The sequence below is a fragment of the Onychomys torridus genome, chromosome 6 (genome assembly GCF_903995425.1).
Source record: "Onychomys torridus chromosome 6, mOncTor1.1, whole genome shotgun sequence".
Taxonomy (NCBI): domain Eukaryota; kingdom Metazoa; phylum Chordata; class Mammalia; order Rodentia; family Cricetidae; genus Onychomys; species Onychomys torridus.
In genome coordinates, this window is record NC_050448.1 from 103,134,702 (window position 1) to 103,147,977 (window position 13,276).

General features: G+C 42.9%; 1 protein-coding gene across 2 annotated transcripts in view; it reads right to left on the reverse strand.

The window, feature by feature from the left end:
• The window catches only part of Alpk1 (alpha kinase 1), a 123,240-nt gene that overhangs the window by 62,878 nt on the left and 47,086 nt on the right, over positions 1–13,276 (reverse strand). For both annotated transcript variants that reach the window (XM_036189410.1, XM_036189411.1), the window contains exon 3: positions 10,014–10,168. In XM_036189410.1, the coding sequence (XP_036045303.1) occupies positions 10,014–10,168 (155 nt within the window). The remainder of the gene's footprint in view (positions 1–10,013; positions 10,169–13,276) is intronic.

Sequence of the window (13,276 nt, forward strand, 5' to 3'; positions counted from 1 at the left end):
TCCTAATTGCTGAGCCGGTACAACGGTTCACAAATCTGCGGTGTGTTGTGGCACTCCATTCACCTCTTTGTTTCTTCCTCTTCCTCCTTTTCTTTTTTTTGTTCTGAGATTGAACCCATTGACTTGCACACACTAGGCAAATGTTATATCACTAAGCTGCATTCCTAGAGGTTTGTTGAGACAGAGTATACCTATATCCCTTAGTCTGGCATTGAATTGCCAGGTAGTTCAGACAAGCCTCAAACCCTCAGGCCTCTTCACTCCCACATATGTGATTCCAAGTATGCCCCCCACCTTGCCCAGCTCCCAAGCACAAACACAAACTCCCTCCATTTCAATTTATAATACACACAGTGACTAAGACTACCTTCTTCAGCTGTTTAATTCCTGTCACAAAGCCTGTAAAGCATTTACACAAACTCATCCCATTTCTGAAAAGGAATGTAGCCATTATACTCTGGTCGACTTCTCAGCCAGTTGTGTGGGGCCTGTATTTGTATGCTACCATACACACATGGCAAACACCTTGATTTATGAGTAAACACTGTATTTCATTCATATGCACGCCTTCATTCAAGCATTTATATCCAAGGACTAGTGAGATGTCCCAGTGGTTACAGGCACTTGCTACCAAGTCTGAAGGCTAGAGTTTCAGCCATAGTATACACAAGATGGAAGAAGAGAATCAAGGGTGTTTATTGTGAACATGTCAGGGATATAAATGTCAGGAAAAGAAAGGCATGGCAGCCAGGGCTCCTGTTGTCATGGAGCTGATGGTCAGTAGGAGACAGAGAGAACAATAAAAGAAGTTCCTCCAACAAATGTAAACACATAGTGGCACATGTGTAGAGTATGTGACTGGGGGATGTTAATCCAGTCATGAGAGTGAGAGACAGCTTCCCTGAAGAATAGAAATGCATGTTGACATACAAGGCATGTGTAGAAACTCATCAAAAGGAGAGAGAGTTGCGGGAATGGAGAGCAGCCCTGTGCATGCAATAATCAGTGTAGGAGTGAGGACTGAAAGGAGGCTTGCAGGCCCCATAGCAGAGGCAAGGCCTGTATCTAGTGAGGCTGCAGGCCTTGCTGTACAACTGAGGATTCACTTGGTATACGGAGGTTGACCAGGGTTTTAGCCCACATACTGCTCTCTTCATAGGAAAATATGTAGAGCCAGAAGACACTCAGGAAGCAGCAGCAGGGGCCCATCAAGATACAACTGCAGCTTGGGCAGGGTGGTGCTAGAGTTTGAACGTTTCCCTTTCATTTTGTTGTGGGAAACAACCTTAGTGCAACAGTGTTGGGACATGGGGCATAATGGGGCCTGGTTAGACCGTGAGGACTGGGTTATCACCATGGGGATGAGGTAGTTATTTACTAGGGAATTTACTATGAAAGCCAGTGTGGTCCTTCCTCACTCTCAACCTCTCTTGCCCTTTCACTTCTGCCAAGAGGTGACAGAGCATGGAGGCCCTCTCTAGAGTCTACGCTCTTGGATGTCCCAGCCTCTAGAATGATGAGCCACACCAACCCCTGCTCTTTATGAATTATCCAGCCCCAGGGATTCCATTGTGTTACAACAGCAGAAAGCAGCCTGAGACAGATCAAGACACTGGTGGGAGTGAACTAATGAGATATTTATAAGCCAAAGCTACTGGCAGGCAAGAGAGGGGGAAATGACAAGCATGACGGAAGTCCCCAGTGTGTTAGTGAGTGGCTGGAGGTGCCATTCAGTGGAGCCGAGGAGAGGACTGTGTCTGGAGGTGAGCAGAGCAGGCCCGAGATGTCTATAAGATGTCCATGAGAAGACACTGAGGAAGAGCACACAGCTCCGTCTCCAACGCCCTTCCCTCAGGAAACCATGTCAATCCCTTCAGGGCTGAGGCTGCAAATCTGTCAGCAGTGCGCACCACCCACATGCCACTGGCTCGAATTGGCTATTCTTGGTTGTCAACTTGACTGCATCTGGAATTAACTAAACCTCCAAAATAGAGGGGCACGCCTGTGAGAGACTTTTGCTTCATTTGAAATGGGACTATCTACTTCAAGGTGGGAAGACACACCTTTAACCTGGATCTTTGAGATGGGAAGACATACCTTTAATCTAGATCTTTCGAGGTGGGGAAAAAAGAACCCTACCTCTAATCTGGGCCATGCCTTCTGCTCCAAGCCTGTATAAGGACATGGAAGAAGGCAGCTTTTGTTCTTTGCCTGCTTACTTCCACCTCACTAGCAAGTCCATTCCTTTAATAGCATTAGAATCTATTTCTTCCAGATTCCAGTATATGCTGAAGACCAGTTGAAACGCACAGCCTCATGGAATGAACAACTACTGGATTCTTGGACCTTATGTTCATAGGCAGCGTTGTTAGGTCAGCTGGACCACAGCCTGTAAGCCATTCTAGTAATAATTCCATATATGTGTCTATCTGTTATAAAGGTTCAGTTACTCTGGAGAACCCTGACTGTTGTCTATACTTATGTACATTTTTTTTCGAGGTTCTGAGGGTTAGACCCAGGGCTTTCTGCATCATAGGCAAGTGTTCAGTCTGTATGAACCCCACAACATAAGCAAGTGTCCAGTCTGTATGAACCCCACATCTAACTCTCCACTTCTGAAATGTGTGCCCTTCCCATCGGACCTAACCAAAATAGTTACCAGTTGTTGAAATGTTGGACACATCATTTAGCTGAGCAGGCTCTTTCCGAGACCACCCTCTAGTTTTCAGATCATGGAGATGACCCGGAAGTCCTGAGTCACTGAGGGTATGTGGGACAGTGGTTTCTGGGTAATAGCTGCTTCCAGTCCCTGGTATCTCAACATTTAAAAAGCCAGTCTAGGTCTGCAATAAACCTTGATTGTAAAGAGCAGAGATGTTCATATAATGAGGGCAAGTCATAACCTTGACTGTGTTATGAAACTTCTCTGAGCATTGATTTTTCTTAACTGTGAAAAAGATTAATGATACTAATGTAACAATTAGAGGAATATCTATTGATCCTTTTACAGATTAGGTAGGTGATAAATGGAAGAAAATATTTCAACATACAGACTTTGGGCAAGGGCCACCTTCTCACTTCAATCTTATAGAAAAACTACTTGGCTTTATCCATTCTTCACCTTTCTTTTCTCAATAAATAATTTATTTTTATTTATATGTATTTTATGCGCATTGGTGTTTTGCCTGCAGGTCTGTCTATGTGAGGCCTGGAACTGGAGTTAGAGACAGTTGTGAGCTGCCATGTGGGCACTGGGAATTGAACCCAGGTCCTCTGAAAGAGCAGTCAGTGTTCTTAACTGCTGAGGTCACTTTTCCAGCCTCCACCCTTCATCTTTAAACTGATGTTCAATAACCAAGTGCTCAGCACATGGTGACATGCCGAGGTTTGGTTGAGTAGGTGGGTACATTTATAGTTTATGGTCACTTTTTTCACTCCCTGTACAGATGAAGAAGGTTTCCCTTATTAAAGCTCCAAACCACATAGCTGAAGTTGGAAAGCTTGTTTGAGAAAATCATTACTGGAAGGACAATAATCTAGATGGTATCCATTGATAGGAAAGCCAGCAGCAGGAACAAGTGAGTTGGGTTAGTTTTAAGACCATCTTTTAAACACCAGTATATTTATGGGGTGAAGTTCTCTTGTTTTCACAGATAGTATCTAACCCCTTAAGTTGGTGCCTATGCCACACAACTGTCTTTCTTGAATCTGACATTTCATTTTCTAATCGATTCATATTTTGGTTTCTTTTACCTACCTCATTTCTAAATACCCACCTCCATACTCTTTGGTCCCAAGATGGTTACAACAGACATGTGTGTGTGTGTGTGTGTGTGTGTGTGTGTGTGTGTGTGTGTGTGAGGTTTTCAGCATGTGCCTACCACATTGGGCACGTGGAGATAAGAGGACAACTTTCAGGAACTGGTTCTCTCCTTCAGCTAGGTTCCAGGAATGGAACTCCAGACCTGAGGTGTTATGAAAAGTACCTTGACCCTGTGCCGTCCTGCCAATCCACACTAGAAATTTTCAAAGCATTTCCCTATGGACTTACAATGACCAACTCATATTTATTCATGTTTATGTTTTAACTCTTGTTCCTTTAGTATCTCAAGTAGTTCAAAAATACAAATAACAAGTTAAAGGCACCAAGGTTATATGAAAGGACATCCTTAGAAAAATATTCTAGATGCTAAATGTACCAATATTCAACCATTAAGATACTTTCCATTCAAAATAACATTAGGAAACATCAAAACATTTTTTGGGGAGGAGGGCCTTTCCAAATTACTCCTATGCAGGATAAATCTTTCAAAAAAAATTTTCTGTGGCATAATAGCTACAGCTATTCATATCGGAGCCGGGGGAAAAAAAAAAGAAATGGGGAAAAAAGAATCCACCCTGAGCCTGCTTTACCTTCTCAGACTGTGGTTTTATGTCAAACCATGACATATCACCACTGTCTCCTGCATGGGGTGGGGTGGGGTGGGAGTATGCTAGAGGCTAGAGTGACTAAGGACAGGATCCTCCCTTTCTGAGACAAGTGTGGTTACCTAGTAGACCTCACCTTCCAGTTCAGGGTCTAACAAACAATTCTGTTCCCAACTGCCAGAGACATGCAAAATCCAGCCCTCCCCCTTTCTCCTTTTTTAAAAGCTTGATTTCCAGATTTCTTTTTAAGTAGTGACTGTTCCTTTTAGAGAAATGAAAGTTCCTGGAAACATTTCCCAAGGAGGCATCCACATAGCAATTTGGACCCATCTTCCTCCCACGCTTCAGGAGCAGGGGCAGACTTTCCTGTCGGTGCCAGCCACTGCAACCAACCCAGAGCGGAGCTCCACAGAAGCCTGCGCCAAATGCCTTCACTGGGTTTTGAAAACCCCATCAAAGGTTTCACTGAATGATATCTATAAGGGCGGTACTGTTCCCTTTCAGAAGCTGCAGCGCCCTTCTCCGGCACTTGAAAAAGGGCTGCTCTTGCTTTTCATCTTCTCCTCTTAGAGTGTAAACATTGTTTTGAGTGAAAAGGGCTGAAGGAGCGCTTGCTTTCCCTTGAAATTTCATTTTTAAATAAGAGGGAGAGAAAATCCTTTTTCTGACTGATACTAATAATACAGGTCAAAGTGTCAGGCAATCTACAATTAAATGGAAAACAAAAAGGTCCCCCCCCCCCCCCCCCCCGCCCATTCCCACAGCACAATGGCGCTGGAATATAAATTACCGATGAAGATGGAATAAGGCTTCAAAGCTTCCAGGGCAGGGGCAGTGCGGTGTTTACAAAGTGTTTTCCATGGCATGATGAGACATTAAAGATGGCGGTAACCCATGGACTTGGGGTGATACTGAATAGACCAAAGCTAGCATGAGGTAGGGTTTTAGGTCCCTGTAGCCTGTGACCCCATGATAGGCTTTGTTTTACAAGGGCAGCTGCAGTTATCAACAGATGTTTCAGCTATAAATAATTGGTATCATCTCAGAAAAGGCCCATCTACCTGGGGAGAGGGCATAATACCCAACCCCCTGCCCGGCTATTACAGCCACATTAATCTCCCATCTCACCAGGTTTCTCAGAGAGTGTCCTGCAGGTGTTTTTTCTGCAAGAGCGCTGACAAAGTCTCTCAAGTCAGCAAGCTTTGTGTGGACTGTAAAGGAGGCTAGCCCCTGTCATAAATTTCTGTCGGTGGCCACACACCAAAGGGGAAAGGATTGGAGAGCGGGGGCGAAGGGAAAGGGCGGGGGAGTGAAGGGAGCAGTGTCCGTCCAGAGAGCAGAGCACAAGATATATAAGCTATTCTTGGTGAAGTGGGGATGGAGAGAGCACCAGGCTAAAGGAGCCTTGGTTTCGCCAGCTCAGAAATGGCGAAGAGCAGTCTGGAGTTGCCCCTTTTCTCCAGCACTTTAGATTTTTGCTTTGCTCTCTGGGTTGTGGGATTAGCTAAAGACAAAGTGTTCACATTCAAGCTGAGAAAAATTCTGCTTTTGAAGGCTGAAGGGGAAGATTTTTATGGGAAGAATTCATGTTAAAACTACCCAGGAAATGTAAGAAGAAATAATAACTGAAAAAGACAGATATAGACATTTAACTACCTCCCCGGCCAGCAGAATCGGGGAGTTCATCGGTTATTAAAATATTAAATATTTAATATTAATATTCAGCTCCTTGGACTGCGACACTGCAATGGGTAGCATACTTGACTAAAATAAGTCACAAGATTTACTGGATCCTCTCTTATGAAGCTACAATCTCAAAAGCATTAAGAGTTCCAGAGAGCCTGGCCCGCGGAGAGCTATAGTTCTCTCTGTATATACTCGGAGTAGTTTAGCAATTGTGCCCTTGGGGTCTGGCACAGGAGAAAAGTATCCTAAAAGTCTGAGGAGGTGTGGCTGCTGAATTTACAACTTGCTGGGAAAGCTGAAGAAAAAGCTCGGAGTTAGAAAGCTCCCAGATTAAACACATCAGGGACTGAAGGAAGCCTAGTGGGCTGATTCTTAGGGCTGCCACTGAGTGACTTTGTGAGGGGAACAGGCTTTCTATTCTCAGTCTTCCGTTTCCACAGTTGGGAATCCATATGACTTACAGAGTTACATGGATTATAGAGTACAGAAGGAGGAAAGGTATGTTTCTCTTCAAATGGTTTGGACAGCCCCGAACAGCTTCCCTCCCAATTCACGCTGCAAATGCAAATCCAGAGGCTGCAAACTTTAATTCCAGCAGCTCCCATTCTCAACACTAGGATGGTGATGCTGCTACCAGCTTTGGATGCATGGGGGGGGGGGGGGGGGGATGGACTGCATCCTTCCTCCTGATCTGGTAAAGATTATTGATCACTGTCATGTGGTGTGTGTGTGTGTGTGTGTGTGTGTGTGTGTGTGTGTGTGTGTGTAGGGTCTCACTATAAGAACCACTGCTGTAGGTATTAGCAGCATGATTCTAATACTCATGTCATATGCCTCGCAGGGAGGTATTAACCAGTAGGATGACAATGCTGCCAACCCCTGCTGTTTCTGGTACTTCCCTGGGTTGTTCTTGGGTGCTCATATATTAAAGACACTTCAACTCACCAGGCAAATATAATGTCTGTTGACATCTTGTACATAGAGAAAGATATAAAAAGTCAACAAAAGTACAGATACAGTTCTTTAGCCACACTGGCTGTTTTGGGTATCAGGAGCCCCATGTGGCTAGTGGCTGCCACACTGGAGAGCACACATGCTGATGCATGCCGTTGCTCATGGTCATTGGCTTCACAGTTAGCAACCTGAGTATCTGCTTTGGCTTTCAGGTTCTTCTCCTTAGACTCCCTGGAAAACTGAAGGGAAACAGGAGGAGGCTACTCTCTGGTACCCTGTGTAAGAGGATAATAATCACTACAGGGCTATTTTGACAAGTAACATCTGATGCAGATGTAAATTCTACACTATACAAATTATAGTTATTATTTCACTCTACTTTTATGTTGATACCAACCATAGTTATTAAAATTCCCCACTTAAGATAGGTTTGCTAGCATACACCTATAATCTCCACTGTGGGAAAATTTGGAGTGAGTATCTAGAGTTCAAGGCCTGCCTGGGCTACCTACTGAGACCTTGTCTCAAAGACAAAACCTAAATAAAACCAAACTAAAATCTCTAGGTCAACACTTCACTCTCCACAAGGATTTATTTTCCTCTGCCAATAATCTCCAGTCCGCTTGACCTATTTTACCCTGTCTAGGAACTCCTGAAGATGCTCTCTCTGAGAGTTTTTCCTACAACAAGAGAAAAACTGTGTCTATGTATTCGTTGGGAATAATCCCTAAACATCAAACCATGTAAACAATGTAAAAATTCATTTTGATGCCTGATACCCGCATAAATATGTTTTTATGTGAGGAAAAATACGTTTAAGTTATTGAATTTCCTTGATGGTCACTGAGAAATTAAAAGTGAAAGCAATGTTACCATGAGGCTGGAGAGATGGCTTAGTGGTTAAGAGCACATACCGCTCTTACATAGGACCTAGGTGCTGTTCCCAACATCCAGGTATCTCACGATGATCTTTCACTCCAGTTCCAGGGAATCTGACACCCTCTTCTGGCCTCCTCAGGCACCAGGAATGCATGTGGTACACATACATACATACATACATACATACATACATACATACACACACATACAAGCAAACCATACATACACATGAAAGAAAAATAAATAAATCTTTTTAAAAAAAGTAATGCTGCCACAAAGGAAAATGGTACTCCTTTTAACTCCCCCAGAACTCAAGCCTGTGTCTTCAACATTATCTGGCTTCATATGCTGTTCTTAAAAAAATACAAAATTTTTATTAGTTCTTTGAAAACTAATTCATATATTCCATTTTGATCATGTTCACCTCCCCATTTCTCTCCATTATTCCTCCTGGATCCCCCGAACTTCATGCCCTCTTTCTTTTAAAAAACCCTTACACTCTTCTCAGTGTTCCTTCTTATGAGATGGTGGTATCAGTTTAGCTCAGCAGTTCTCAACCTCCCTAATGCTGTGGCCCTTTAATACAGCTCCTCATGTCGTGATGACCTCCAACCATAAAATTATTTCATTGCTACTTCATAACTGTAATTTTGCTACTGTTACAAATTGTAATACAAATAACTAATATGCAACCCCCAAAGAGGTTAAGACCCATAGGTTGGGCTGGAGAGATGGCTCAGCCGTTAAAAAAAGGCTAGTCTCACAACCAAAAATATAAGACCCATAGGTTGAGAACTTCTGGTTTAGTTGGTTTCTTTTTTTTTTCTTGTGTGTGTGTGTGTGTGTGTGTGTGTGTGTGTGTGTGTGTGTTGGTAATGGTGGTATAACTTTCATTTGTAAAGGAAAGCACTGATATTTGTATCCAAAGTATACACACAAGTAGTAACTGACATAAATCATTTCTTGTGTCCCATCAGATCATAACTGACCAAAACTTGACATAGATAGCAAGAACAACTACAGAATCTATAAAAATATGAAGATCCATATATATACTTCTGAATGATCAGTGAGTAATGGAGTCAATCAGGGGGTAAATTAAAAAAGTTACAGAAACCAGTGAAAACAAACAGAACTGCAGATTACTGGAATCCTTTGGGCACAGCAAGGACAATTCTAAGAGATAAGTTTAGATAAAAGTCTAGGTATAATAGAGGTATGAATACCCATATTAAAAAATCAAAGAGATTTCAAATAATCCAGTGATGTATTCAGATTGTCTGAAAACAAGTTAAACTTCAAACAAATAGGAAGAAACAATAACCATCAGGGTATAAACCAATGAAATGGAAATTAAAAGAATAATACAAAAATTAATGAAAGAAATAGTTCTTTGAAAAGATAATGAGGTAGGCAAATGTTTAGCCAAACTAAGAAAAAAGTAATGAAAACCAAAATCAATGAAATTGGAGGTTACAGAGCTACTAGAACAGATGCTGGTGAAATCTAGAAGGTCATTAAGGAATATTTTAAAGCCTTACATTACAACACATTGAAAAATGTGAGTTGAATACTAAGTGCATCCATGACCTTGACTTGATGCTTCTGGAATGACCTTAGTCATGAGGAGCCAAGAGAGTGAACAGGACTGCCAGGGTGGGCAGAAACGACATGGCATGGATCAGTAGCCCACATGAGATGGTGGGGAGATTACTTTTTAATTATCCGACTTATAGAAAGTATCATTTAAAAATAAAAGTTTTTTAAGGCACCAAAACAACTCAGGCCCACCAAAAAGATGGGGCTTTTTCAAGACAACAGACTTCAGACTGTGCGATCCACCCAGCCTTCTTCACTCACATTAGGTTTGTCTTCCCAACACAGGAGGTTACAGGAAAACGACGCTTTTTAAAAAGCTATTTCCTCCACATTAGTCAATCTGGCAGAGCTGACCGTAAGAGTAGGAGCTGCCTTGTATTTCAGAGAAATTTAATCTGTTAGACCACTTAGAGTCTAAATGCCTCATTTGGGGGTGTCAGAGGGACAGGTGGTGTGACTTTTCCTACCAGTAACTGCTGCAGCCTGGCGCCGATCATGTCCTGCAGGTTTGTTTTGTCCCCTGGGCTCACAGCTTGTTTGTACTGCCACTTCTCAGGCACGAAGGGCCACTTCATTTCCTTTGCCTCTTGGATCAGGGTCCTTAACTCGCAGGGGAGGGAAGCTGGAAAGGTCAGAGTTCAGGTAAGGAAATTGCAGTCAAAGAAAGGGCTGTTGAGCTCCCCGTGTTATGATGAAGCACCCCAGTGGCTAAAACACTCTTCCTATCTGACGCTGGCCGGTCCAAGCTGTTGGGGCTGCCTTGAAGAATAATAGCGAGAAGCTATCTGTCATGGGTGGCCTGCATCGACTGTGCCCTACAGGTAAATTGGGGTAGTCAGGCATTAAGAGAGGTTTTTAACAGGAAGTAAAGCACTTGAGTGACTGTCTCTGCATGAAGAATCAGAGAAAGGTGCGAAGGAAATGTTCTTTTCCCTGTAAAGTGAGAACAGAGCCAGAGTGGAATGGTATCTTGAGCTTGTGGTACCTGAGAAGGGAATCAATTTGCTCAGCCTCTTTTTGCTTCTCTAAGACCTTGTCCTGTCTTACCCTTTAATCATTGACTCTGCTTAAACACACAAAGTACAAACCCACAAATGGGATTTCTGATCATGCCAATTAATTGTGAAGTGGACCCATTTCAAATTTGTAACTGTGTTAAGTCTCTCAGTGGGTACTAATCCTAATAATTCGGGTTGACCATCTCTTGTCTAAACTTCAGAAACACCAAATAAGCCCTGGAAACTGCAAGTGTTTCCCCTAGTTTTGACATCCAAACCACACCAGAGTTGAGTAGGGCTGACTGTCCTACTTGACACTCAAAACTCCACAGCAAGAAGTTCTCACTGATGAGGCCCATTGTCTTTTTCACGCTGAATGCAACAGATGGTACACACTCCACACAACCTTCCTCATAATGGAAACAGACTCAGTTTTGAGTATATGTGATGAACAAGGTTGTCTGTAGACCTCTGTTTGTCTCAGGTCTCATATTGAGCATATTGCAAACTTAGTTTATCAGATGCTTTCTAATTCCATTTCCCACTATATTTTCTTTTGATGAGTGGGACCATCACACACTGTGACATCCAAATCTGAAACCCAGTCATTCTAGATGTTTGCTTTCTTCCCCTCCCTGAATCAAGCTAACTATAAAATCCCATAGATCTTAAACCCGTCTTTTTCTCTTTTCGGTATTTTCAGCGCATCCTCACAACCTTTTATACCCCTTCCCACCTTTCTAACAAGGGAGACTAGGACAATACTTCTCATAACATGTTTTAGTTCTTCAGTTTTACACAGTCTGTTCTGTTTGTAACTGCCCTGCTCCCAAAGCCTGGCGACCATACTCAGGCCCACTGCCTTTGGTATTCGAAACAAACACTTCCTGTTAGTCTGTCATGACCTCTCAGTGGAACTGAAATGCCTCTTCCATGTACTTCCAAACCCACAGATTCATGTTCACTTCAGCCTGCAACCCACTGTTCCGTGACCACATCTCCTGTCTTCCTGGGCTGAGGACATCCTTGACACAGCTATCATGTTTCATATTCCATCCCTTCTGTAATCACATCGCTATGGTAGCATACTGTCATGGTTAAACACAAAGATAGCATCATATCTAACTGGGACATACTAAATAGAGAAAATAGAATGTGACAGATGAGCAGAATAAAAAGGAAGAAAATCTGTCTCGGTCCTGGACATCTTTATGTGAACTGCCACCAGCAGAGCAAAGGTAAGGATGTTTCTAGGTGGTGAAAGACTGCTTGGCATTGAGAGGACCACACCAATGAGTGGCTAGTGCTGATGACCAGAGATGACTCTGTTGTAACCCATTGAAATTACAACTCCCAGTTCAGTGGCTCCTGGGCCCTTACTCTGCAGTAACATCCCCATGGAAGCAGAGTCCTAGAACGATGTGATCTCATTTTTGTAACTTTGTAACTGCTAGCCAAAGAATTTCAGTTTCTAAAAATGTAACATATGTGCAGAGTAAATTTCTTCAAGTGTACTTATAGATGGTGATGAGTAAGATGACTGTTGGAGGGGATGGTCCCACAGTCCAGTGGACTTACAGATAATATCCCTTTCCATTCTCAGTGTCTTAATTTGACTGTAAATAATCTAGACACAAAGAGTAAAGTATAGTCACTTGACGATGAAAATCCCATTTCTGAGTTCATGACTTCCATCGTGGTGTGGATTGAGTACTTTCTTCACAATATTGGAGAATGTGTCTTCTTCTGCCTTCTTCTGTTACTATTATTGAAACAGGGTATGGCTGTTAAGCCTAGGCTGGTCTCAAATTCTTGATCCTCCCATGCTGGAATGATAGGTACAAACCACCATGCACAGCCTAGAGAAAGCTTGTTTTTTATCAGCCGTTTTTGTCTCCTCCACAAGCCTTCTTGAAGCCAAACTGCAAATAAATTCCACCACAAATAGGCTGGTGGAGCACACTGAAATATAAGATACCTCTAAAGGACAGGTTTGAAAGCTACACTACATTTCAGTTTGTATTGCAGTTCTTGCTCCATTTCCCCAGGCTAGCAGAAACCAGGAGAGAGGAGTTGAAGGTAAAGACAAGTGACTATACTGTGTCAAGTTCACCAAGTTCCCAAGTTCACCAGCTGCTGTACCCATAAGTGAGTCTGTACTATGGTGCTATATTGTGTCTCCCAATATATTGTGCATCCCACTAAACTTATCTGGGGTCAGAGGACAGAACAGCCACTAGATATAGGGGTCAGAGGACAGAACAGCCACTAGATATAGAGGCCAGAAGATGGTGGCACACACACCTTTAATCCTAGCATTCCAGAGACAGAGATCTGTCTGGATCTCTGTGAGTTCAAAGCCACACTGGAAACAGCCGGGCATGGTGACACATGCCTTTAATCCCAAGAAGTGATGGCAGAAAGCAGAAATGTATATAAGGCATGAAAACCAGGAACTAGGCTGGTTGAGCTTTTAGGCTTTTGAGCAGCAGTTCAGCTGAGATTCATTTGGATGAGGACTCAGAGGCTTCTAGTCTGAGGAAACCAGTATCAGCTGAGGAATTGACAAGGTGAGGTGACTGTGGCTTGTTCTGCTTCTCTGATCTTCCAGCATTCACCCCAATACCAGGCCCTGGGTTTGCTTTTATTAATAAGACCTTCTAACAATTCGTGCTACACTGTACTAATGCCTTTCTCTATGATTCCAGGCACTAACAGCATCCGTAGTGCCA